This window comes from Somniosus microcephalus, chromosome 6 (assembly GCF_052327205.1).
Source record: "Somniosus microcephalus isolate GS21.2 chromosome 6, FLI_Smic_1.0, whole genome shotgun sequence".
NCBI classification, from domain to species: domain Eukaryota; kingdom Metazoa; phylum Chordata; class Chondrichthyes; order Squaliformes; family Somniosidae; genus Somniosus; species Somniosus microcephalus.
In genome coordinates, this window is record NC_140992.1 from 84386956 (window position 1) to 84414678 (window position 27723).

A 27723-nucleotide genomic window follows, 5' to 3' on the forward strand; every position below is an offset into this window, starting at 1 on the left:
CATGCAGCCCCTCTACGAGGCCCTCAAAGGCAAGGCTGGAAAGGATACAATAGCCTGGACGGTCGAAATGGACAACGCTTTCGACAACACAAAAACCGCTCTAGCCAATGCAACTATGTTGGCGCACCCTCTGCCAGGTGCCACCATCGCCCTTACCACCGACGCTTCCGACTATGCCAGAGGCGCCGTACAGGAACAGTGGGTCAATGGGACATGGCAACCACTGGCGTTTTTCAACCGCCAACTCCGGCGCAATGAACGCAAATACAGCACTTTCGACCGGGAGTTGCTGGCGCTGTTCCTGGCTATCCGCCATTTCCGTTTTTTGTTAGAAGGACGTTCCTTCACTGCCTTTGTAGATCACAAACCACTGACCTTTGCCATGGCCAAGACCGCCGAACCGTGGTCGGCTTGACAGCAGCGACAGCTAACTTTCATTTCAGAATTCACGACAGACATCCAACACGTAGCTGGCAAGGACAACTTGGTAGCTGATTGCCTTTCTCGCGCGACCGTACGGGCGGTCCAGCTGGGTATCGATTATGCCCTCATGGCCACCGATCAGGCATCCAACCCTGAAACACAGGCGTATCGCACCGACACCTCTAGCCTCCAACCGGCCGATGTGCAATTCCACGCAGCAGGCACCTCGTTACTCTGCGATGTCTCCATGGGAGATCCCCGCCCGATCGTTCCAGTCGCCTGGCGCCGCAAAGTTTTTGACGCCATACATGGGCTTTCCCATCCTGGTGTGAAGGCATCTCAAAAATTAATGTTGGCTAAGTTCGTCTGGAGAGGAATGCGTAAGGATATCCGCGACTGGGCTAACACCTGCGTCGTCTGTCAAAAGTCTAAGGTGCAACGTCACGTCAAGGCCCCATTGGCCACGTTCGCAGTACCAGAACGTTGATTCGACCATGTCAACGTGGACCTCATCGGGCCGCTTCCACCGTCACACAGGTTCACACACATCCTCACCATGGTCGATCGTACTACTAGATGGCCAGAGGCAGTTCCTTTGGTGTCTACTACATCCGCTGATGCCGCCAGAGCATTCCTCTCCTCATGGGTCACACATTTCGGCGTTCCGGCGGACATTTCTTCAGACCGCAGTCCACAGTTCTCTTCCAAGCTCTGGAACGCTGTGGCCCAGGGTCTCTGCACCAAGCTTCACCACACCACGGCCTATCACCCGCAGGCAAACGGTTTGTGTGAACGTTTCCACAGATCGTTAAAGGCATCACTGAGGGCCAGCCTCCAAGGCGCTGGATTGGTGGATAAGCTTCCGTGGGTCATGTTGGGTCTTCGCACGGCACCCAGAGAGGACCTGCAATCGTCCGCCGTGGAGCTCGTGTACGGCCAGCCACTCTGCATACCGGGAGATTTCCTGCCGCTTCCAACTGAGCCGTGGTCCGCAGCCAACCAACTCGGCAACCACCGGGAAACAGCCAAGGCTTTTGCGCCTATCCCAACTTCGCATCACGGCCTTCCATCTTCACACGTACCAGCAGAGCTAAAGAATGCTGAATTTGTATTCATTCATCATGATGCCCATAGGGATCCGCTCAAGGCCCCTTATGTAGTGTATGTGCCTTTAAGAGCCCCAGGTGTGCTGTAATGCCAGTAATGGCCACTCGGGCTATATAAGCCTGTATATTGTGTATATCCGTTAGAACCCCCCCCCCGCAAGACTTTGCTTAGTAAACACCTATGAGCCAACTCCTGTCTTCAGTGTCTTTATCAACACACGGACACTACAGTGGCGACGAAGTGGAAACGGACTTACCTGCAATTCGGCAGCACCTCCAGGACATCGATTCCTCGGGTGTCCAGAAGACTCAAGAAAGTGAGAGAAGCTGTGGTTTCACCAGCTGGCCAAGCTGGTGGCAGGTACTGCGCTAATCCTTCCTGGGCGTCAGGCTGGGGCTCCAGCGGCTGGCTCTACAGCTGAGACAGGCAGCGAAATCGGAGGCAAGCAATAACGGACTGGGAGGGAGCACTCGGGAGACGGCCGGCGTGGCAAGCAGGTCAGCGTTCAGACCTGCAGAGAAAGTCTGGCGGGAACGAGTCTCCAACTGTAAACAAATAAAATAAAAAAATAAAAAAACAAAGAACGGAAACCGCGGGAAACAGCGTTGTCATCGGCAGCAGCGGCGGGAAAGTGCGGGAAGCGCCACATCTTTTCAGAAATGCCTAAGTCTGGCAATATTGATGCTTTTGATAGCGAAATAGAGGATTGGACCACATACGTGGAAAGAGTAGAGGTATATTGCACTGCAAATGGAATAGAAGATGAAAAAAAAGCTTCAGTACTGCTGAACCTAATGGGCGCAAAGGCATACGGGCTGTTACAAAATTTAATCACTCCAGCCAAACCAAAGGACAAGAATTTTAAAGAAATTGTTGATACCCTGCAGGAGCACTTAAACCTAACACCGCTGCTGATAGCGGAACGAAGACTGTAAACGTGCCTTCCATAAATGCAAAGACTTAATCACATCCGAAGAAGTTTTGGCTCATTACAACCCATCACTGCCAATCAGACTGGCATGCGATGCATCCCCTTACGGCATAGGAGCAGTATTATCCCATAAATTCCCTGATGGCTCAGAACAGCCGGTAGCTTTTGCGTCACGCTCATTAAACTCAGCTGAGCGTAACTATGCCCAAATCGACAGGGAAGCACTCAGCCTGGTATGGGGAGTGAAGAAATTCAACCATTACCTACACGGACAAAAATTTACCTTGTTGACTGACCATCAACCCCTCATCTCCATATTCAACCCTAAAAAGGGTGTTCCCATTATGACAGCGCAAAGGCTACAGAGGTGGTCCCTTTTTCTAGGGGCACACCAATACAACATAGAATACAAAGGATCAAAACAGCATGGGAATGCTGACAGTTTATCGCGCCTACTATTGCCAACGGTAGAAGAGGCACCTACAGTAGACCCAGTAGAGATGTTCCACTCTACCATAATGGAATGTCTACCAGTAACAAATTCTGCCATTGAAAGGGAGATGAGAAATGACCCGACTCTCTCACGGGTCTATGATTTAACAGTGAAGGGATGGCCAGCACATGGCGAACCCCTGTTGCCAGCATTCTCGCAAAGAAGAGAACAGCTGTCAGTGTGCCGAGGAACCTTGATGTGTGGATCCAGAATGGTGATTCCACCCAAACTCCAGGATAAAGTGCTAAAGGAGCTTCACGAGGGGCATCTGGGTGGAGTGAAAATGAAGAACCTAGCTAGGGCGTTTGTATGGTGGCCAGGTATCGATGGAGACATCGAAGAAATGACCAAGAGCTGCCTAGGATGCCAGAAGGTCCAAAACGCTCCACCACAAGCCCCTCTACATCCATGGGAGTGGCCCTCATCTCCCTGGCAAAGGGTGCACATCGACTTTGCTGGTCCATTTATGGACTCAATGTTCTTAATCGCGGTTGATGCACACTCCAAGTGGCCGGAGGTAATAAAGATGTCCTCCACCACCACGGAAAAAAACATCACAGTATTAAGGACCATATTTGCCAGGAATGGGCTGCCGGAACAGATATGTTCTGATAATGGACCGCAATTTGTGTCCGAAGAATTCAGGAAGTTCTTAAAAAACAATGGGGGTTAAGCACTACACGTCCGCCCCATACCATCCCGCCACCAATGGATTGGCTGAAAGGTTTGTCCAGACCTTCAAGAAGGCCATAAAGGCCATGGGTAATGAAGACATAAAACTTCAGCATAAGGTGGATAACTTCTTATTCGCATACAGGAATGCAACACATATGGTTACCAACCAAACACCCGCCATGATGTTCTTCAATAGAAACCTAAGATGCCGGCTGGATTTGGTCAAGCCCAACAGCAGAAGGGACGTGGAGAACCGGCAGTTTCAAGGCATGAATGAAAGGCCAACTAGAACCTTCCAGATAGGTCAACAAGTTTTGGCCCGGGGCTACCGTACCGAGAAATGGCAGCCTGGAACTATCTGCACATGACTAGGACCACTGATGTATACCGTGGACATCGGAGAAAGCATGATAAGGCGCCATGCTGACCAAATCATAAAGTCATCCGAAAAGGGACAACCTACACCACAACTCTATACGTCTAACGATGAAGTAGAGATACCCATATCCACCTCCGATCCGGTGATACTGGAACCCGATGAACCCGACACTGGCATTCAAGCTGAATCAGCCTTGCCAAAAGAACCTACTACACCACCAGAAACTACTACACCCCCGAGGCGTTATCCGGACCGAGTCAGGAAGCCTCCTGAGAGACTGACTTATAATTAATTAACTACAGCAATGTGTATATTGTTTTTCTTATAACATGTAGTTAATAATTACTTAAAATATGATATACTGGTTAGCTAAAAGGGGAGGAATTGTAGTGTATGTGCCTTTAAGAGCCCCAGGTGTGCTGTAATGCCGGTAATGGCCACTCGGGCTATATAAGCCTGTATATTGTGTATATCCGTTAGAACCCCCCCCAGACTTTGCTTAGTAAACACCTATGAACCAACTCCTGTCTTCAGTGTCTTTATCAACACACGGACACTACACCTTACACAGGCCCTTTCCGCGTACTGGAGACAGGCGACAAGAGTTTCTCCATAGACATCGGTGGTAAACCCGACCACATATCCATTGACCGTCTCAAACCGGCACACCTGGACATCGACCGGCCAGTAGAGACCGCACAGCCACCACGACGTGGTCGACCTCCCGCTGCATCCACGCCAGACCCAAGGCTTCCATCCGCCAGCCCGCCAGCTGTTCAACAACGTCCACTCCAAGAATACAGGAGTCGCTCTGACAGGCTTGTCAGACCTCCTATTCGATTGACTTTTACTGTTAAAGACAATTCTGGGGGGGCGCATGTGGCAGAGACACCAGGGGACTCTGATCTTATGTACATAATTATCTTTAACAAATGATTAGCTACAGAATGAATCTGTATCTTTGTTCATATTATTGCATGTACATATGAATGAGACCAAACACGATGACGTCATCACGTTGATCACGTGATCCTCCAGCGGCGGGAAAATGTGATGACGTCATGACGTCAGGCTGGGGAGCCGCCCTAGCCAGTCCTCATGGAGCCAGCAAAGAGTACAGACCTGTAATTTAGTTCTCCTGTGTTTTCGTGTTAAACTCTGTTGAATAGTATTAAACATCGTTTGTTTGATAGACTGACTCGACCTCAGTCCTTTAGTTAGGAATCTAGCCATTACTACACTATCGCCCATTTTAGTCAGTTTAGAGTTCCAAATTTACCTTTACTATACTGTTTACTATGTTACACATCTCTTTTGGGTCTCGGTGACCTGAATGGACATATTACTGAAAGTGTGGTCTGCCCGGTGCGCTGTACAGTTTAAGCATACACTTCTCCGACTTGTATTCTGCTGTTTTAGCTGAATAGTTCAGCATTCTATTTGCTTTGTTGATTGCTGCCATGTGCTGATTGGATACATTTGAGTGCCTGGTCCATCAATATCCCTAGATCTCTTTCAACCTCACTCTTGGCTATTTTGACAACGTTCACATGGGGGGGGAATTTTAACCTAAAAAAAAGGGTAGTTTGGGGATCTGAATCCCGAACTGAACCCGCCACCAATCTGCCCACCTTACGTTTTAACGGCAGCGGGACCGGGACTAGGCAGCCAATCCGCTGCCGGGAGGCGGATCATCTATTTAGATTTTATAATGAGGCTGGATGCCTCTGCTTTAATCTTCATTTTGAAATGTAGCTTTTTAGCTGGTCGGGTTTTGCAGGCCTTGTGAAATCTGCCAGCTAGCACAAGGTGTGGACTCCTGGATTCAGGAGATAAGTGCCTTTACACTTTTGGGCGCTAGCCAGCTGGCGGGGCCATAGTGAATTTCTAGGCCAAAGGATTTATTTATAGCAAAGGCGATATCTGATTTTTTTTTAATGGGTTGTTCACTCAATTGCTCTGATTTTGAGGGCCTTCGTCCAGTGAGAACAGAGTAGTTATTCCCCAAAAATCACGGTGCAGAACTTACGGTCCCATTCCTCTCTTGCTGAGGGAATGGTAGCATAGTGGTTATGTTACTCGACTAGTAATCCAGAGACCTAGGTACTGATGTGGGGAAGCCGCAACACAGGACTACATGCATGCTAAAAAGCAGAAGCACCATGCTATAGACAGAGCTAAGCAGTACCACAATCGGCGGATCAGATCAAAGCTCTGCAATCCTGCCACACCCGGTCATGAATGGTGGTGGACAATTAAACAACTAACTGAAGGAGGAGGCTCCATGAATATCCCCATCCTCAATGATGGTGGAGCCCAGCACGCGAGTGCAAAAGACCAGGCTTGAAGTGTTTGCAACCATCTTCAGCCAGAAGTGCCAAGTGGATGATCCATATTGGCCTAATCCTGAGGTCCCCACCATCACAGAAGCCAGTCTTCAGCCAATTCGATTTACTCCACATGATATCAAGAAACGGCTGAGCGCACTGAATACAGCAAAGGCTATGGGCCCCGACAACATCCTGGCTATCCTGCTGAAGATTTGTGCTCCAGAATGAGCCACGCCTCTAGCCAAGCTGTTCCAGCACAGCTACAACACTGGCATCTATCCAACAATGTGGAAAACTGCCCAGACATGTCCTGTCTACAAAAAGCAGGACAAATCCAATCCGGCTAATTACCGCCCCATCAGTCTACTCTCAATCATCAGCAAAGTGATGGAAGGTGTCATCGACAGTGCTATCATTCAGCACTTACTCACCAAAAACCCAATCACTGATGCCCAGTTTGGGTTCTGCCAAGACCACTAGGCTCCTGATCTCATTACAGCCTTGGTCCAAATATGGACAAAGGAGCTGAATTCCAGAGGTGAAGCGAGAGTGACTGCCCTTGACATCAAGGCATCAAGAAGCCCTAGTAAAATTGAAGTCAATGGTAATCGGGGGAAAACTCTCCACTGCCTGGAGTCATACCTAGCACAAAGGAAGATGGCTGTGGTTATTGGAGGTCAATCATCTCAGCCCCAGGACAGTGCTGCAGGAGTTTCTCAGGGCAGTGTACTAGGCCCAACCATCTTCAGCTGGTTCATCAATGACCTTCCCTCCATCATAAGGTCAGAAGTGGGGATGTTCGCTGATGATTTCAGTGTTCAGTTCATTCGCAACTCCTCAGAAAATGAAGCAGTCCATGTCCACATGCAGCAAGACCTGGACAATATTCAGTCTTGGGCTGATAAGTGGCAAGTAACATTCGCACCACTCAAGTGACAGGCAATGACCATCTCTAACAGGAGAAAGTCTAATTGCTGCCCCTTGACATTCAACAGCATTACCATCGCTGAATCTCCCACCATCAACATCCTGGGGGTCACCATTGACCAAAAACTTAACTGGATCAGCCACATAAATACTGTGGCTACAAGAGCAGGTCAGAGGCTGGGTATTATGTGGCGAGTGTCTCACCTCCTTACTCCCCAAAGCCTTTCCACCATCTACAAGGCATAAGTCAGGAGTGTAATGGAATACTCTCCACTTGCCTGGATGAGTGTAGCTCCAACAACACTCAAGGAGCTCGACACCATCCAGGACAAAGCAGTCCACTTGATTGGCACCTTAACCACCACCTTAAACATTCACTCCCCCCACCACCGGCGTACTGTGGCTACAGTGTGTACCATCTACAAGATGCACTGCAGTAACTCGCCAAGGTTTCTTCGGCAGCACCTTCCAAACCTGCGACCTCTACCACCTAGAAGGACAAGGGCAGCAGGCGCATGGGAACACCATCACCTCCAGGTTACACACCATACTGACTTAGAAATATATTGCTGCTCCTTCATTATCGTTGCTGAGTCAAAATCCTGGAACTCCCTTCCTAATAGAACTGTGGGAGTACCTTCACCACAAGGACTGCAGCGGTTCAAGAAGGCTGCTCACCACTACCTTCTTGAGGGCAATTAGGGATGGGCAATAAATGCTGGCTTTGGTAGCAACGCCCACATCCAAGGAACAAATGGGAAAAAAAAAGCCCTTTAGAGTGGAGCCTATTTATAATATGCAAAACAGGGTCCTACCCTGGTTGTGATGTTTTATTATATTAAAGGCGCTATATTAATGCAAGTTGTTCTGGTTGTAGGATCCCACTGCAATACTGAGGAACCGATGGGTGCAACATGCACTGCGCATGCTCCAGCCATTGAGTGGCCTAACCAGCAGTCCTTAAAGCGACTGCTGCAGGGTATTCGTAAAATGTGGCCTTAAAACGTAGCGGCATTGCTTTATGTTGGGCTAAAAGGAGCTCCTGGACCCACATAAATCGGCACCACCCTCTGCCAGCCTGTCCACGTCCCTTCTCCCTGTGAATGCCCCCATCCCACAGTTATGTGTGCTTGGCTCCATGGAGGAGCCACCAGGTTTCCCATTCATTCCAATTGGCTAGCTGCCCATGAAGACTGAAGCCATCATCTTCAGCCCCTGCCACAAATTTTGCTCCCTTCTAATTCCCCCTCCCTTGCTGCTGTCTCAGTCTTAGATTTGGAATAGGTTTAGTCTAAGCCCTATTCAATCCTGAACTGAGCCTAAGGCATTATGACCTAGAAATTCGTCTCGGGCTGTGGTGAAAAATGGGCGGTATCGGATCGGCCGCACTGGAACTGAATATAAGTGGCTGCGTGTAACAGGCGGCCGATCCAATACCGCCTGTTATGCACCACTGCCCGAGACGAATTTCTAGGCCTATATCTTCTCCATCACAAAAACCTATTCCTTCCAACTCTACAAGTTGTCTCTTTTATCACTACCTCAGTCCCTCTGTTGCGGAATACCTTTGTCCCCTCCAGCCTCAATTACTCCAATTCTCTACTTCTTATCCTGTTATTCGCCACCCTCCATAAACTCCAATCTGCCCAAACTCTGCTGTATGTATCTTGCCCTGTACCAAGTCCTACCAGCCCATCACCCCACTTCTCACTGGACTGCACTGCCTCTCCATTCCTAACACCTCAAATTTCAACCTCTCCCTGGCTTTGCCCCACCTTACCTCTGAAACCTCTTCCAGCCCCTTCTGTTCCCCCTGGAACTTGCTATTCTTCTGAATCTGGCTACTTGTTCATTCTCCTTTCACTAACCAACAACAACAGAGTCTTCAGCCACCTTGATCCCAATCTCTGGAATTCCCTGCCTAAACCTGGCCATCTCCCTCTCCAATTCTCTCTCTTTCTCTCTGTCTCCTTTTAAAAACCTCCTCAAAACCCATCTCTTCGACCAAGCATTTGGTCACCCTTCCTCGCCTCCCTTTTGCATTGCTTAGCATGTGTTTCCATATGCCTATCTGAAAAGCACTTCAGGACATGCTTTACGTTAATGGCATTATATAATTGCATGTTGTTGCAATTGTACAATTCCATTAATGTAAAGAACATGGCAGGGAAAGCCTGAAGTAGTAAGTGTAGCATTTAGTAGGTGGTTCTGCCAGCAAGGAACAATGACATTGCTCTCGGATTAACTACTCTTCTACCCACTCCATGGTCACTGACTCGGTGGTCAGCTTCACGTAACTACGACTAACTGCTCTGGAATCTGGGAGGAAGGCATGATTGGGAACGGATTGATCGTCAGCCAAGCTTTACTCACCCTCTGTAGTGAATATCTTTGTCCCTAAAAGGCCGTCCATATAAGTGTTCCATTCTCCAACTATTATGATTTTCCCACCTTTTTTCCATTTACAATGGTTAAATCAATGAAAGGGACATTAATAACGTTTTGTTTTGATGTAGGAAGGAGATGGTCAAGCTAAGGCCCTACCCCTGGGAGTGTTCTTTAGCTCCAGTAATAGGAGCTCATGAGTTGAACAGTAATTTCAGTCATTAAATAAAAGTTCAGTATTTCCTCCTGGCCATAGATCATCATCTGTTCACAACCTTGGTGTCATTTTTGACCCTGAAATGAGCTTCCGACCACATATCTGCAGCATAACAAAGACCACCTATTTCCGCCTCCGTAACATCGCCCGTCTCCGCCCTTGCCTCAGCTCATCTGCTGCTGAAACCCTCATCCATACCTTTGTTACCTCTAGACTTGTCTATTCCAATGCACTCCTGGCTGGCCTCCCACATTCTACCCTACGTAAACTTGAGATCATCCAAAACTCGGCTGCCCGTGTCCTAACTCGCACCAAGTCCCGTTCGCCCATCACCCCTGTGCTCACTGACCTACTTTGGCTCCCAGTTAAGCAGTACCTCGAGTTCAAAATTCCTGTCGTTGTTTTCAAATCCCTTGGTGACCTCACCCCTCCCGATCTCTGTAATCTCCTTCAGCCCCACAACCCCCCCCAAGATATCTGCGTTCCTCTAATTCTGCCCTCTTGAGCATCCCTGATTATAATCACTCAACCATTGGTGGCCGTGCCTTCTGTTGCCTAGGCCCTAAGCTCTGGAATTTCCTGCCTAAACCTCTCTGCCTCTCTACCTCTCTTTCCTCCTATAAGACGCTCCTTAAAACCTACCTCTCTGACCAAGCTTTTGGTCACCTGCCCTAATTTCTCCTTATGTGGCTCGGTGTCAAATTTTTTGTCTTCTAACACTCCTGTGCGGCGCCTTGGGATGTTTTACTAGGTTAAAAGTGCTATATAAATACAAGTTGTTGTTGTTGTTGCTTCATTATGCCTTATTAATTGTTTCCCTGATTTGAGTGATTACAGATAGCCGGCTCTGTTGGGGGTGGTGGGCACAGCACAGCCTGTGTCAGAGCAGTGAATGATGGACCGCAACTTCAGGATTTCCGCATTGCACCAAATCCCGAAGTTGCAGTCAGTTTCAAAGGTGGAATGACGGCGAACGCTGCCAGTTCGCCATCATCCGGACCGCAAATTCTGGGCCTGTGTATGTAAATAATTAATGTACTTGGTTTTAATAAACAATCCCTACCCCTCTCCCCCAAAATCTTCAGGTTTTGCACTCTGTACAGGTGTTTATGGGCCAGAAGTGGATAACAGTGTGGGATATATTCAGTACCAGTAATCTTAATCCGAGTGTTAGTACATGAGCAAGGTTTAACTGTGTCATGGGATGTTTGCCCTCTCTGCCACTTATGGGGGCAATTTCCTTTGTAGCAAAATTGTAAGCACGTTAACATTTAGTTTCACTAAAATGGTGCACAGAAGAAATCTTGCCCGTTAGTGCCAAATGAATAGTGATGTAGGGCTGGATTTTGCTAGGGCCGGGGAGGCGGGATTGGAGGCGTGTGGGGGATAAAAATCGCAAAACTGGCGTGCGGGCCCAAACCCGCCTCCATGCAATTTTCCTAAATTCGTGTCTGTTGGTCCCGACTCCGTCCCGCCTCCAGGAGGCGGGATAGGCCCTTAAGGCCCTTAACAAGCCCTCAATTGGCTCTATAATCCCATTTTCCTAACCACTTGCAAGTTTACTCGTTTTCCCACGTGAAACACGCCTGGTGGGAAACACACATCTGAAACCTGGCGGGAGCACAACTGGCTTGCGGAGTAGCAGCTGCAGCTCAACCATTAAATGGCAGATTTGAACAGGCTTTAATTGCAGGTGGCATAACTTTGCTCTCTCAGGTCTGGGGGATCTTTCAGAAGGCATACCCACAGCTCTGGAAGTTTGCAGCCTGACAACCATCTCCAGTGTGACCTCCTGGGAAACCCCTCTCGCCACCTTCACTGAGCGCTTCCTCAACTGAGGCATCTACCAGAAGCATGGGAGCCATTTTTGTCCTGCCCTTCTGGATATTACATGAGGCCGCCCAACAGCAGCAGCAACAACAGTTGCGCCAAACTGCTGCTGCCCCACCTGAGGATGCACAGGCCAGAAGGGGCCAGCGCATGGAAGACCGTCGGCGCAGGAGATACCCCCCAAACAGGGTCTACAGACGCAGGGTCAGCTACCTCAACATGTCTGAGCAGCAGTGCCAGCGACGGACTCCTCCATTCGCTCCACACTCGCAGCAACCCTGGAGACAAAACCTGCCAGAGACTCCTGCATATTTTCCTGGAGTGCCATCACCGCTGATACTGTGGATGGACCCAGAGGCAGAGGGTCGACATGCAGCTGAGCCGAGCTGGGAGAGTGCTGCGCCCTCCGACTAGGACTCTCCACTGCTGTCTCTGTCTCCACCATCTGCTGAGGCTCACTTGTGAGCTGTGATACACCAGGTGACAACACTACTCTCTGTCCCGAAGGTCCCACCGAGGTGTGAGTGTCTGCGCTGGTGCTGGGTGCGTTGCCTTCTGCTGACGCTGCGCCCTCAGAGGTTGCAACTTCCTCTGAGGAGTCTGGATGCTGAGGTTGAACCTCCTCCTGCGTCCTGGAGACGGGAGCTTGCGATGGTCCTGTGGGGGAGTAAAGGAAAGTGTCAGAGATGAGAGGCCAGGGTTACCTGCACAGTGCTTATTGCAGATGATCAGAGGTCCATCTGCTAGAGCTTCCAAGTCATTATCAGCGAGTCATGCAATGCAATTGAGAGTTGGAAAACTCTTCTGTCACCAGCTTGCTCTCCTGCACCGGTCTCTCCGTCCCCCACTTGTGTGTCGTCCTGGATGCCGACGATCTCCAGGATCGCCTCCTCCCATGGGGTCAGCTGGGCTAAGGAGGCTGCCCCTCCACCTGTCCTGGCTCGCTCTCTTCGGTTGTGAGCTCTCTTTTCCTGCAATGGGGGAGACAAGTGGAGTTTGAGCGAGAATGAAGGAGTGAGTGTAGAGAATCGATGGCATAGATGCTTAGAAGGAGAGAAAGATGGAGTGAGATGGCAAGACCAAGGGCCCTCCCTATGTGATGTAAGTTGTTTTCATAGCATGACAGTGATAGGGAGTGTGAGGGCTGCATAGTCCATTAGTTAGGTGAATATGACCATAGAGAGAGAGGGAGTGGGAAAGGGTGCATGGATGTCAGTGTCAAGTGGGATGTGGAGGAAGAGATTGGTAAAGCTGAGAGCTGGTGAGGAAAGGCAATGGGGATCAGATTAAGAGTGATGGGAACATCATACTCACTTTTCCAGTGCGCAGAAGGTCATGGAAGCGTTTCCGACACTGGATCCATGTTCTGCTGGTATTCGAGCTGGCATTCACCTGCTCTGCCACCCTCAGCCACACAGCCTTGGTTTGCTGGGGTGGCTTCTTCCTCCCCGAGGAGGGGAAGAGCACCTCCCTGCTCTCTGTCGCTCCCTCCACCAATGTCTGGAGGGCTGCCTCGTCCAATCTGGGGGATGCCTTACTCCGATGTGTCGCCATGATTGATGATGGTAGCAGCAGCTGCCAGGGCCAGAAGCTTGGCAGTCTGCTGAAGTGAGCAAGGCTTGTGGAAGCCCTTAAATGAAGCAGCAGTGATGATGTCATCGGAGGCGAGCTTCCCACCTGAAAAGCTCACTGGCTAGGGGTTCCCACACGTGGGGAATCAATTGGGCTATAAAATCAAAATTGCATCAATTTCCCACATCGTTCAGGATTCGTGTGGGAAACACGAAATGTGGGGAACACGACCCCAACCGGCCCCCGTAGCAAAATCCAGCCCGTAGTGTCCAAACCATTCTTGTATGCAAGCCACTCCAAGAATCACCAAGACTATTGTCCTATGCCAAAATATAATTAAAAATATATAAAAGTTCTAGTAACCATATGGCAAGCTTTCTCCTTTACCCAGAGGCAGACTGGTGAACCAAAATATTAGAGCAATGCCCAGTAATTTGATCAAGTGTGCTTTTGCATAAATCTGATTTAGGTCAGCAGAAATGTCAGCTTGGATGCTGAATAGAAAGGATTCAAACAACTCACAGAAAACTGATGATATTAGATCACATCCATCAAAAATAGACACACAAAAGCAGTATGAATGGGCTACTCAGATGAGAACAGCACTGCTGGCTCCATCTTGAAGATTTTATCCATGTATGTAATCACCATTATGGCGTGTTTCCAGCTGTAGCAATGGCTTCTAGAGTGCTTTCAAACCACAGTTATACAACTTTACTGTTGATTTTAAAAATAATATCGGGGCGGTTCAGAGAAGGTTCACTCGGTTGATTCCGGAGATGAGGGGGTTGACGTATGAGGAAAGGTTGAGTAGGTTGGGCCTCTACTCATTGGAGTTCAGAAGAATGAGAGGCGATCTTATTGAAACATATAAAATTGTGAGGGGGGTTGATCGGGTGGATGCGGTGAGGATGTTTCCACTGATGGGTGAGACTAGAACTAGGGGGCATAATCTTAGAATAAGGGGATGCCCTTTCAAAACTGAGATGAGAAGAAACTTCTTTACTCAGAGGGTAGTTAATCTATGGAATTTGCTACCCCAGAGAGCTGTGGAAGCTGCAACATTAAATAGATTTAAAACGGAGATAGACAGTTTCTTAGCAGGTAAGGGAATTAGGGGTTACGGGGAGAGGGCAGGGAAGTGGACGTGAGTCTAGGTTCGGATCAGCCATGATCCTATTGAATGGTGGAGCAGGCCCAAGGGGCCGTATGGCCTACTCCTGCTCCTACTTCTTATGTTCTTATGTTATGTTCTTATGAATTTCTGATACTTAACGCCTGTGATTTTTATATACAATATATTTTATTTCACAATTCAGTAAAGTTGTTGCTTGATGGATTTTTTTCAGTTATGGTGAAGTTATTTCAAAAGAGTGTCCAATTTTGCATTGTGGGATCATTCTGTTCGTTCTTTTTATTAACAAAGACCTCTAATTTGCTGATCACTAAAAATGTTCGCAAGTGAGAAAATCAGCAGTTGAGACTGGAATATCATAAATACTGTGACTGTTACAAAAATGAAGAATATTATAAAGCTTGTGGAACTGCGCTGTCAATGACTCTGGTGCTGCATGTAGATTCATATTTCTGTTTTTTTTGTTCCTTAGGTTTGCTAGTTTATATTTCTGTTGTGCAATAGAGGAACAAGACAATGAGCTTCTGACTCTAGAAATCATCCATCGCTATGTGGAACTGCTGGATAAGTATTTTGGCAATGTATGTTTTCTGTGGCAAATGCATTTAAAATTTGGAGTAAGGCTTGCTTAATTTTACCACTTCATGGCCCCATTGTGCTGGTTGAAAATGTTTATCAGATTAAATTCTGCTTTTTTAAACAAAAAATTGAGATTTCTGCTCAAGGTGAGGGATGTTGGAGCGGTGGAATGGATAAAAACTCCCTGGTCAAGTATAGCATGGTTAGCTGCTAAATGAGTGAAGCTCATTGTGCTCTGTCTCAGCAATGTGTTTCAGCCCCAACCTGACAATGGCAGTACAATTGAACCAGTGTGATATTTCTCATAGAAGCCTAGGGGAAAGTCTTCTGTTTTAGGAACTGGATTAAGACTGCCCAAACTCATTTTCCTATCGGCATACAAAGACAATGTTCATGTTAGTAATCTGAGTTAGCTTTGAACATAGGACCTAGAAATGAAAGCCTAGTGTGTAACCAACTGCATCCTTCAGTCTCCAGGTTCTGATTGACTATAAAGTTATGTTTAAATATTGTTTGCTATTTTAATTTTTTCCTCAAAGTTAGATGGCAGCACAATCTGACGTACAGATTTCTGCCAATGATGTGATAAAATCTGTTAACACCTGTTTAGGTTAGAATCTCTTATAATCAATAATTTGGTAGTGTGCAAATGTAGTACTATTGTCTAAGTGAGCCAAAGATGGAAATCAATCCTTCTTACCATGGAGGTCAAGTGATTGTAAAATGCACAAGCTATATCATGAACCAAATAAATAGCTTTGGAATAGTAATCTCATCCCAAGATTCCTGCACTATATTGTGATCGATGGGAACTTTGGATTGGTGTTCTCTATACTGAGTTATGAATTCCCAGTTACAATTATTGGAAATTTGAGCCTAGCTCATGGAATATGTAAATTAAAAATAATTTTCTTTGGTGGTACAATGGGTTCAGGATCTGGTAAATTCCACTATGAGGTGGTAGAACTTAGTGATGGCTCACATCTTCTACTTAGTGACTTCCAAATCTCAGCTAGAACGATCTGGGGAGGCAGTAGTAGAGATGAGTGGAGACTCTCAGGAGGGGGTGGGGAGGATCAAAAGTAAGTGTGAATTACTGCCTTTTTAGAGGGGGTTGCTGATCGGGTTTGTGAACAAGGCCTATTCCTCCTCCTCAGTGAAGTAAGTAGTAAACATAGGGTACTGCAAAGGATTTGGGGAATTATTTAAGTAGATTCTTTTATCCTCAAATAAAAACAGAAAATGCTGGAAATACTCAGCAGGTCAGGCAGCATCTGTGGAGAGAGAAACAGAGTTAACGTTTCAGGTCGATGACCCTTCGTCAGAATTCTTTTATCGTGAGTTTGCTATCCCACTGTAGCATAGTAACTTCTGTTGAATACCATCTTGTTTAAAATGTTGAAAATAGCATCTTTAATATAACAGCTTTAAGATACTTGCATACTCAGTGAATATTTAATAATTAAAAGTGTGTTTTTAATTTAATATAGTACTAGTCACTTTTCTGTTTTTAAATCTGAGAAATAATAAAGTGCATGAGGGTTAGTGTGCAATATTCCTAAAATTGCTTCATAACCACATTAGTTAAAGCTTATAATGTTCTTATTCATGGAATAGACTCTAAAACCCATTGCTACTTTACGTGGAGCTATTATTTGTGCCAAAAAATTATTTTGTAAAAAGTTACTTTAGATTTCTATAAAAATAAACAGCTGCCCAGTCAGCATCTGTAAAAGGGAAAGTCTGAGAATCTTCCAGGCATTGGACTTTTAGTTTCCTCTAGAGGATATAATCCCTAATTCTGAATTTATGATTTCTTTTACTGAATTTTGTGGTTATCAAGATGATGGGAGTGCTGGAAAATTCTATTTTTTTCATTTTTGCAGGAATATGCAGGTTATGTATTGTACGGATTAGAAATAAGTGCAAGGTAAACATCCCAGCCATGGCCCTTAACTGCAAATTCAAAAGAACATCTCCTACTGTGCTGGACAATACCCAGTCAGGGATAAATGCTGGCTAGGTCTGTACCACAGCTGCAGTGATGAGACTGAATTAATCTCACTTAAGAATCAGAGAGAGAGAACAGACTTTATCATACTAGTTTGGATTAGATTTAAACTTGCATCTTAGAAGGGAAAGAAAGCTGTTAACTGCTTTGCCAATTAGCCCTTGGGCTCTTTTAAAAATAATAACGTGTAAATGGAAAACTTGTAAACTGAACATAAATCCCGGTTCTGTTGTGCTTCAAAAGAGCTGAGGGTTTAATACTAACGAAGAAAAATCACTTGGCATAAATATTATATTTAAAGTTCAATAGCAACTAGAAGATTTAGCATTCAAATACACCAAACGTGTAATTAGAATATTTTAAGCACTATACATCTACACAATTATTTTTTAAATTCTTTATATTAACAAACTATGTCAACCATTCCCTCGGGATTCAGCAAACTGTAACTGAACATTTAAAAGCTTTTTTGTCTTTTTCAGGTCTGTGAACTGGACATCATCTTTAATTTTGAGAAGGCCTATTTCATACTGGATGAATTTCTAATTGGAGGAGAGTTGCAGGACACCTCAAAGCAAAGTATACCAAAAGCGATAGAGGAAGCAGATATGCTGCAAGAGGTAAGGCATAGACTTGCAGATAGCCGGTGCAAAAAACTAGTGTTTATCTTTAAATGTTTCCTTGTTATTCAATAACATGTTAAATGTGAGCTATGTAGTTCTTTTACAAAATTAATTCTTGTATCTTGGACAGGATATTTTAACTCTCCTAATAGTTCAGTTGATAAAGGCAGCAGATAATGAATCATAAAGACTGGACTGTCGTAGATCAGATTTCCCAATCTTTGGTGAGTTAGGGTATCAGAAAAACAGCCACAGTTCTAGCTATCCAGTGATACCTATTGGAAAGTTCACAAATTGGGCAATTTGTGCTGGTTTCTTTTTAATGTATTCAACAGACTGGTTATTTATACATTCTGTAAACCCTGTTGGAAACTTGCATTTGTGTTGGCTGAAGACAAGATCATGCTCAGCTGTGATGTCTCTTTGTAGTCAAACAGCCTGCCAGTGCTCACTGTTTAGGTTCACACATGAAGAATGGCCACTGGCCTTATGTAATTGGAGCTGGCTGGTGCTGTAAAACTGTACCCTAACAAAGAAGCAATGTCTTCAAGGGAAAGGGGGGGAGGGGGGGAGATGGTGGTGTGGAATAAAGATTGTATTTTCTTTTGCAGCATAGTTTTGAAGTGTATTTATTTTCTCACCAAATTTCTCCCCTCCCTAAATTTGTTGACTCCTTGCTGGGGTATGGATCAATGGATGTCAGTTGGCCTCTCTACCTTGTCAAAAGTAGTCATTATTTATGTGTGAGAATTGGTGGTGAGCATGCCAAGCTATTTAACCAAAGGAGTTATGTCCTAACGCGATGTCCACATATCCAGCAGGAGTCACTACATCTTCTCTTCTTAGGCAGTCCCGCAGAACTGAGGATGACTTGCTTCTACACTAAAAATGAGTTCTCAGGTGACTGATGAGTCCAATGCGGACCTACAGTTTCTGTCACAGGTGGGGCAGATGGTGGTTGAAGGGGCGGGTGGGTGGGGTGCTTGGGTTGATGTGCGCTCCTTCCGCTGTTTGCACTTGGCTTCCGCTTGCTCCCGGCGCAGAGACTCGAGGTGTTCGGTGCCTTCCCGGATGTTTCTCCTCCACTTTGTGTGGTCTTGGGCCAGGGATTCCCAGGTGTTGGTGGGGATGTTGCACTTTTTCAAGGAGGCTTTGAGGGTGTCCTTGAAGCGTTTCCTCTGCCCACCTGGGGCTCTCTTGCCATGTCGGAGCTCCGAGTAGAGCGCTTGTTTTGGGAGTCTCGTGTCGGGCATGCAGACAATGTGGCCTGTCCATCGGAGCTGATCGAGCGTGGTCAAAGCTTCGATGCTGGGGATGTTGGCCTGAGCAAGAACACTGACATTGGTGCACCTATCCTGCCAATGGATTTGCAGGATCTTGCGGAGGCAGCATTGGTGGTACCTCTCCAGTGCTTTGAGGTGCCTGCTGTACATGGTCCATGTCTCTGAAGCATACAGGAGGGCGGGTATCACTACTGCTCTGTAGACCATGAGCTTGGTGCTGGATTTGAGGTCCTGGTCTTCAAACACTTTCTTCCGAAGGCTGCACTGGCACACTGAAGGCGGTGTTGGATTTTATCATCGAAGTCTGCCCTTGTTGACTGTAGACTACTGAGGTATGGAAAGTGGTCCAAGTTGTCCAAAGCCTCGTCATGGATTTTGATAATCGGGGAGCAATACTGTGTGGCGGGGGCAGGTGGGTTGTCTTGCGGATGTTTAGTGCAAGGCCCATGCTCTCGTGCACTTCGGTGAAGGTGTTGATGATGGGTTGGAGTTCGGCCTCAGAGTGTGCACAGATGCAAGCGTCGTCTGCATACTGTAATTCGATGACAGAGGATGGGACGACCTTGGATCTGGACTTGAGGCGATGGAGGTTGAACAGTTTCCTGTTTGTTCTGTAGATTAGCTCCACTCCAGCGGGGAGCTTACTGAGGGTGAGATGAAGCGTTGCAGCCAGGAAGATCGAGAAGAGAGTTGGTGCAATGACATAGTCTTGCTTGACCCCGGTCCGTACGTGAATTGGGTCTGTGGTGGATCTGTTGGTCGGGATCATGGCTTGCATGTCATCGTGAAGCAGGCGGAGGATAGTGACAAACTTTTGAGGGCAGCTGAATTTGAGGGGGACACTCCATAATCCCTCATGGTTGATGGTGTCGAAGGCCTTTATGAGGTCAAAGAAGGCCATGTACAGTGGTTGGTGCTGTTCCCTGCATTTCTCTTATAGTTGACCCACGGTGAAGATCATGACCATTGTGCCCCTTAGTGGGCGGAATCTGCATTGCGACTATGGGAGGAGCTCTTCAGCCACTGGGAGAAGGCAATTGAGGAGGATTCTTGCGATGACTTTCCCTGTGGCAGACAGCAAGGAGACTCCTCTGTAATTACCGCAATCTGACTATGTCATTGTCCAAGCAAGGACGTCCGCATCACCCGCGCCATGACCGGAGCTGACAACTGCTGGACAGATGACCGCCTAATCCATTCTGTCATCTCCATAGCTCCAAAACAGCGGCGGCAACAGAAGCAATGCTGCAGCAAAATCAATGCTGGAGCACTCAAAGACCCTGCTAAGAAAGCCCGATTCAGCCTGCGCCTCACAACCAACCTGACGACTCCCAGTGATTCAGAGACACAGAGTGCCCACGGTGCCTGGTTTACACTCAAGGCCTCCATAATCAGCACCTGTAAAGAGACGCTCGGTCACTCGACCAGGAAACACCAAGATTGGTTCGACGAGAACGACCAGGAGGTCCAGAAGCTAATAAGCCGCAAGCGCAAGGCATTCCTGATCTGGAAGCAGCAACAGAACTCGAGAGCAAGAAAGCAGCTCTACAGACGCTTGAAGGCCGAGGTCCAACAAAAAACTCACGACCTAAAGAACAGCTGGTGGGTGGAGAAAGTGCAGGAGATCCAGCAGCTAGCCGACAACCACGACATGAGTGGATTCTTTACCGCAGTTAAGACCACCTACAGCCCAAGCACCCAAGGTCCTACCCCACTGCAGGCCAAGAACGGAGAGGTACTCATCAAGGACAGAGAGGCAGTCAATGCCTGCTAGAAGGAGCATTTTGAAGATCTCCTTAACCGAGACTCTGTCTTCGACGCGAGTGTCCTCAACTCCATCCCGCAGCATGCTACCTCAGCACAGCCCTAGCCCGGCATGAGGTTGAAAAGGCCATCCGACAACTGAAGAACAACAGGGCCTCAGGAGCAGATGGAATCCCCACCGAGGCGCTAAGACATGGTGGAGAAGCACTATTGGTGTGAATACATGAACTCATTTCACTTATTTGGAAGGAGGAGAGCATGTCAGGAGATCTCAGAGACACCGTAATCGTGACCATCTTCAAGAAAGGTGACAAGTCACTACATAGTGATAAGGATTCAACTGATCTTAGCTTTCCCAATCTACAGCCATTGTGTCACTTTTAGGATCCCTGGTCTTGCTCTAGTTGAGATCAGCCAACTCCGCACGGATCAGGGATTGAAACTGGGACCTTCCTGGTTCTATTGCTGAGCTAACTACTAGTTAACGTTGCTGAGCCATTGGAGGAGCTTGATATTCTAACTGCCAGAAACCTGAAAAGTTTGCTTTGCATATTCTTACCTTGGGCTAAACATATTACACAGTTGTTACATTTTTTTTTAATGATTATAGTGTTTTTTTTGTTGTAGATTCAATTTTGAAATCTTATTTTCATTTAGCAATTGCCAGCATTCCACTTTTCAGCCAAATAAATGTCTTCACTGTTGCAATAAAACTGTACATTGATTATTTTAAACATATTCCACTTGGATTGTAATACCATTTGGGGGAAAAATTCAGTTGCTTTGCGCCTCCCGTTAGTGCCCTAACTAGCGTCCGGGCGCGGCGATGTTTGCACCGCTCGCAAAATTGACCAGACATTTTGCGGCAGCATTAAGCACTACCGCCATGATGTCCTGCGCCTGCAGATCATGACGTCAGTTGAGTGCGCAACGCCCCGGTAGTGCCCCGGACCGGATATTGAATGGCGCCCCCTGCCTTACCGCCTGCCACTAGCAACGACAGGTTGAGGGGAGCGTTTTGTAATCGGGAAGGGACTGGGGAGCGCTATTTAAAGGTGACCGCTTCCTGCCTTTTTTTGTCGGTGACATTTTTGCACCACGCATTGTGAGAGAGAGAGAGAGAGAGAGAGAGAGAGACTTCTGGAGAGATTCAACACTGTGAAGGAGTTTTAGGTACTGAGCAGCACTTTGCAGGTTCATTTTGATTTGACCTTCCTTGCATCGATTTAGAAGAGACTATGGGGACTTCACTCTGAGCTCTTTCCCTGTGCGCCTCCATTGTTTTTTCCAGCAGATTTGATGTACAGGTCTCTCCAGGCCGAGGTTCAAGGCTGCAATGAGCAGGGTGTGAATGGAGAGCAAGATCGACCCTCCCCAGTGTGTCTATGTTCCATTGCTGACTGCCATCACATGAGCTTCGCCAGCGCTCTGAGGTAGCGCCTCGCTCCTCGGCGTTAGCGCTTTAAGAGAGGTGTGTAGCGCCTGATTTAGTGCTCCAATCACCTCCAGGGGCGATAGAAGCCAAGTTTGCAGTCGGAGGCTATAATTAGTGCCAGACGCTAAACTTTGTGCCCGGCCGATAATTGCGCCCCAAACGGGGCGATAGCGAATTTCTCCCCCTTTGTATTTTCAAAGTATTTATTTAAATTATCCAAACCTCATTTATTTGTTAGGTAGATCCACAGAGAATCTAGTGGCTGACTGACCATCACAGTAAGTACATGTCTTTAGACACAAAGATGTTGGAAATTCCAGGCCTATGTACCTATAGCTCTGAACGTCCTAAACCCCAGTACTGAAATCATTCCTAAACCCCAGTACTGAAGTCATTTCTTCCACTTGTATTACTTACTCTCACCATTTAAATGTTTCTCAACTCTGTTTTGATCCCTTGATTTAGTCAAATCCGCTCATTTCATTTATGCAATTTGCTTTGCTATGAAATCACTTACTGTGAAGAATTAGGGTAATTGATCAGATTACAGACTTCAGTTTCTTGTAAAATCTTGATCGAATCATTCTCAAATAAATAAACCAGTGTCATAGGGGATGCTTCACAGTTTTATTAATATTTTAATGAAACAACCTTAAAGTTGAGTTGATTAACTAATGCTGCAACATGTTTGTTACAGACCATGGAAGAATATATGGCTAAGCCCACATTTTAACTTGGGCTTTTGAAGACCTGGAAGATGGGCCTAATTTCTAAAGTGTGCACATAGACTTACAGTGGCTTAAAATTTAGAAGTATACATTTTGCTGCAGCATCAGATTAAAGAAGAAAATAAAAGTATGTCAATCGAAATGCAGTTAGCAAATTAGCACTGTGCAACGTCCAGGCATATCTCGTTTATAATATTTTGGTATGTATAGCTCTCGATGTACTGTTCATTCTTAGCTTTCCTTTGCTATTAAGCAGGAGGTATGATGCTTCACTACTTTTTTAAAATATACATTCTTTACAAATCTCCTTAACTAGCTTATATTGTAGTTCTTCTATTGTAATTCAAAACATTCTGTTTATATAAAAAAATCAAATCTGCAGAAAATGCTTCTAATCATTATAATTAATAAAGCATCAATCCTGGAATTCTTGATTTACCAAATTCAGGTTTGGGACTGGAGTTGTCAGCTAATCTAATGGCAATTTATTCTGAAAAATATCACCTCCATTAAGCTTTTATCTTTTTAGATAATCTTTCAAGAGAGAATGTCACTTTAAAATGTTTTAAATAGGCTGAAGCTGAACTTAAAGCCACCTAATTGTAAATGAACACTGGAAACAATTGATAAGTAAAAAAAAAAGATGCAGGTTATTTAAGAGCTGATGAACCAACAATATCTGTGTGCCAGTACGTGAAGCAGGTGCATATTCTGTGGTGACCTGGACCTACCACAGATTACCAAATTTGAATCTCTGATGTATTATTACTTTTCTTTGTCAGCATGGCTCTGTTGTAGCACTCTTGCCTCTGAGTAGAGGCCCATATGTTCAAGCCCCACTGCAGCATTGAGCATATAATCTAGGCTGATACTTCCGTGTAGTACAGAGGGAGAACTGCATTGTCAGAGGTACTGTCTTTAAATCAGGGCTCCATTTGTTCGTTCAGATGGATGTAAAAGATTCATAACACTATTCGAAGAAGAGGAGGGAAGTTCTCTTGGTGTGCTTCAACCAACGCCACCAAAAACAAATTAATTAATCGTTTACTTCATTGCAAAATTGAAATTGTTATTTGCATGTTAATGTAGCCAAATCTGATGTCTGTTTAGGATGCTAACCCCTTCTGAACCCCTGAGGTCCATTTGAGATTGTGGTTTGAAACATGAACCAGTGTAAAGTTCTTGGCAGCTAACTGGATTGTGTCCACCGCTCAGTAGGGGAACCTGGCTACAGGTGATCGAGGACTATGATGGTCATCTTTTAAACATGTGGAATTTGAATGTGGAGCCTACTTTTACCATAACAATCCAACATCTGTTAGGAATACAGTATGAGGTTTTCTGTCCATGCAGAAACTGCAGTACAAACCCAATGCAAATGATAAAAAGTTTCACGGTCTTATTTATTGATAATATTCTTGTAGATGAGCAAGTTGTCATGTGCTTAGTTGCACCCTGTGGTTTTTCAGCAGCATTGCGTTTCCTTCAAGCCATCTCATTGTGTTGACATCCAGCTAAGATTCATTATTGATTATTTAATGTTAAAGTATTTTTTTTTACATTTTGAAGTTTAGCTTGATGAATACCAAATTCTCCATTTTTGATGTTTCCATTTCAGCAACTTGCCACTGAAAGAAACAACCAATTATATGTATTTTTCTAAAAACGTTCATGACTGTCCTGTTGCAATTTCTCAAAAGTTTTGCTTTAAGTTAGAAAGATGTAGATACTCCAATCATAAACCAGAAAAATATATTCGAGGTTAAATTTTAAAAGGGACTATGAAGAATTTAGCAATAATAGTTGTATATAATGTACTTGTATCTGAAGATTTAAATATGGATGTGAAAATAAAGAATTGTAATTAATCTTCCACAGCTAATGCAGTGAGTCATTTTAACCGCACTTATTTTTCTTATCTAGGTTCCATAAACACTGGCCAGAATTTTCTGGGGTCCGTGCGGGCACGATCGGAGGCGGGTGGGTGGGAAATTTGAAATATGTTGGAGCAGGTCGGGAACCCACAGTCATCCCCCCCACCCGCCTTTCCCTCTGGTGCATTTGCCAGCGTGGCAGCGACTCAAACGGCAGAGGCGGGCGACCTAATTTAAATCATTAACAGGTACTAGACAGACACTTAAGCGCCTTTTTAACCCTACCGTGCAAATTTCCCTGGATGACCACGGAATCACGCAGCTCGGAAACCACATCTGTCAACCTGAGGCAGAATTTGATGCATCTGTGGGCGGCTGACTGTGAGATGCTGCAAATGTCTGCTGCAGATCCCTGGAAGGAGTCTGAGGCGAAGAAGTTGAGGGCGCTGGTGACTTTAACAGCCACTGGTAAGGCATGTCTACCCGCTCCTCTAGGTTGCAGGTCTTGCTCCAACAATGTGCAAATGTCCATTGATCCAGCTGATTAGTTGACTGCATGAAATGTACTATAAAAGTTCCCACCTCACAATTGATCACTTTCCTCAGGCAGAAGCTGTTGCTCACTGCATTGCCAGCACAGATTTAGCTTTCTAGAGGTTGCCGATATTTCCAGCAAAGTCGCCATCCAGTCTCACCTCATTGGTAGAACCATTGAAAGATTGCTTCTGTCATCTCTACTTGACCTGCTATCTATTCCATCAACATGCGAGCCGTTTATACTGTCTCACCTTGGTCCTCAAAATCAGACCACAATAAGCCCCAACACCAGCAGAACCAGGCAAACCAGCAGCACCAACAACACCACCAACCTTCTCCTCAACCACCTGATGCTGCACAGGACAGAGGGCATTAGCACAGGGCTGAACTGTGCTGGAGGCGATACCCCCAACACAGGGTATACAGGCAGAGGATGAGCTTCCTCAACATGACTGAGCAGCAGTGCCAAAGGAAGCTCAGGCTATCGCGCCAAGTCATCACAGGCATTTGCACATTGTTGGAGCAAGACCTGCAGCCCAGAGGAGCGGGTGGACATGCCTTACCAGTGGCTGTCAAAGTCACCAGCACCCTCAACTTCTTTGCCTCAGGCGCCTTCCAGGGATCTGCAGCAGACATTTGTGACATCTTGTAGTTGGCTGCTCACAGATACATCACACAGGTCACTGATGCCCTCTTTGACAAGTCCGCCAATTATATCAACTTTGCCACTGATGAAGCCAGTGTTACTGAGCGGGTGCTCGGATTTGCCACTCTGGCTGGCTTCTCACGGGTGCAGGGCGTCATCGACTACACGCATGGCCATCAGGGTACCCCATCATAACCCAGGTGTCTTTGTCAACCACAACGGCTTCCACTCCCTCAATGTGCAGCTGGTCTGCAACCATAGGAAGATCATCATGCATGTTTGTGCCATATTCCCTGGCAGCTGCCATGACCCTTTCGTCCTTCGCCAGTCCACCCTCACTCAGCTCTTCGTTCCTCAAAAGAGACTTTCTGGCTGGTTGCTTGGAGACGAGGGCTATCCACTGAAGACTTGGCTCAAGGAGAGAGTTAATGAAAGCCACATATCCACCAGATGTGCCATAGAGCAGAAAATAGGCGTGCTCAAAATGCGCTTCAGATGCCTTGACAGAGCTCTTCAGTACACACCAGCCAGTGTCTCCAGAATCATGGTCGTCTGCTGTGCGCTGCACAACATAGCGCAGCAACGAGGATTAGCGCTGCATGAGTAGCAAAGCACTGAGTGCACAGCCTCGGAGGAGGAGAAGCATCAGCTAGAGGATGATAAGGAGGAGCATGATTGCACTAGGATGAGGGTGAGTGAGAGGTGGCTAGTGAGATGGGGGATGTGATAATGTAAATAGAAAGAGAGGGATGGGTGGACGTGCAAGGTATGTTGGTGTGAATAAGGATGTGCAGGAGTAAGGTTGGGAAGGCAGAGTGATGGGGATGTGATGAGAGGCACAGCAGGATGAAGTTGAGTGTGGCTTTGTACTCACCTTTCTTGATCTAATGCGATAATTGAAACATTTCCGGCACTGCACCCAGGTCCTCCTGAATACATCCCTGCTGTTAACCGCCTCTGCAATTTGGAGCCAGGCTCTTTTTGTCTTCTGGGGAGGTCTTTTCCGCCCAGTCGAAGGGAAGAGGACCAACCTGCATGCTCTGACTCCCTCCACAAGCATATGGAGGGAGTCATCAGAGATCCTGGGTGCAACCCTCTGCCTCTGTGCAGACATCTGTGGAACTGTTTCCAGCAGTCGATTTGTCCAATGGGCTGCCTGCACACTCCTAGATGAACCTTCAAATGCAATGTGGCCATGGCTCCTTTTAAATATGTGGGATGTTAAAAGGGCAATGCATTGTCAATTTCTTATCTGAAATAATAATTAAAATAATGTAAAAATATGCAGTTTTCAGCCCTTACAGCTCAACGACCTGAAAATATATTAAAATTTGAAAAAAGAAATCCCAAATGGGAGTCTTAGGGGGTGATTTTCATTCAGAAGTCGGGAAGGAGGCGGGACTACAACTTTCGGGGTTGTAGTCCCGCCTCCATCGAGATGCGGCCAATCCATGCGATTTTAACATGATTGACCTTGTTGAGCCCACCCAGCGGGCTCAGCAGGCCAATTAAGGGCCACCCGGCAACAGGTGACATCACAGACTGAAATTTCATCTGTCAAGACGTTTTGACAGATGAAATATCAGCGTTTCACGGCTGTTTGAAGCTGTCAAACACTGACAATCTTACTTCTAACCTGAGTCCTTCTACACAGACTCAGTTAGAAATCTCACCGGCACAGAAAGCTGCAGGCTGTCACTTTTGACAGATCGCAGCCATACTGCTTTCTGTGCCAGTTAGATGATGGACTCTGAAACCTAGAGGAAGGAAGGCTGAAAAGGTAAGTACAGGTAATTTAAACTTCTTTACACACTTTAGACACACCAAACACACTTACCT

The 27723-nt window shown here is 46.3% G+C and overlaps 1 protein-coding gene across 6 annotated transcripts in view; it reads left to right on the forward strand.

The window, feature by feature from the left end:
• ap1s3a (adaptor related protein complex 1 subunit sigma 3a) overlaps positions 1-27723 on the forward strand; it is an 85514-nt gene that overhangs the window by 29396 nt on the left and 28395 nt on the right. For 4 of the 6 annotated variants that reach the window (XM_085990474.1, XM_085990476.1, XM_085990473.1 and 1 more), the window contains 2 exons: positions 14877-14985; positions 17477-17614. In XM_085990474.1, the coding sequence (XP_085846600.1) occupies positions 14877-14985; positions 17477-17614 (247 nt within the window). Of the gene's footprint in view, positions 1-14876; positions 14986-17476; positions 17615-22337; positions 22378-22796; positions 24701-27723 lie in introns of those variants that run through there. The other 2 variants (XM_085990478.1, XM_085990477.1) reach the window with 2 other exon arrangements.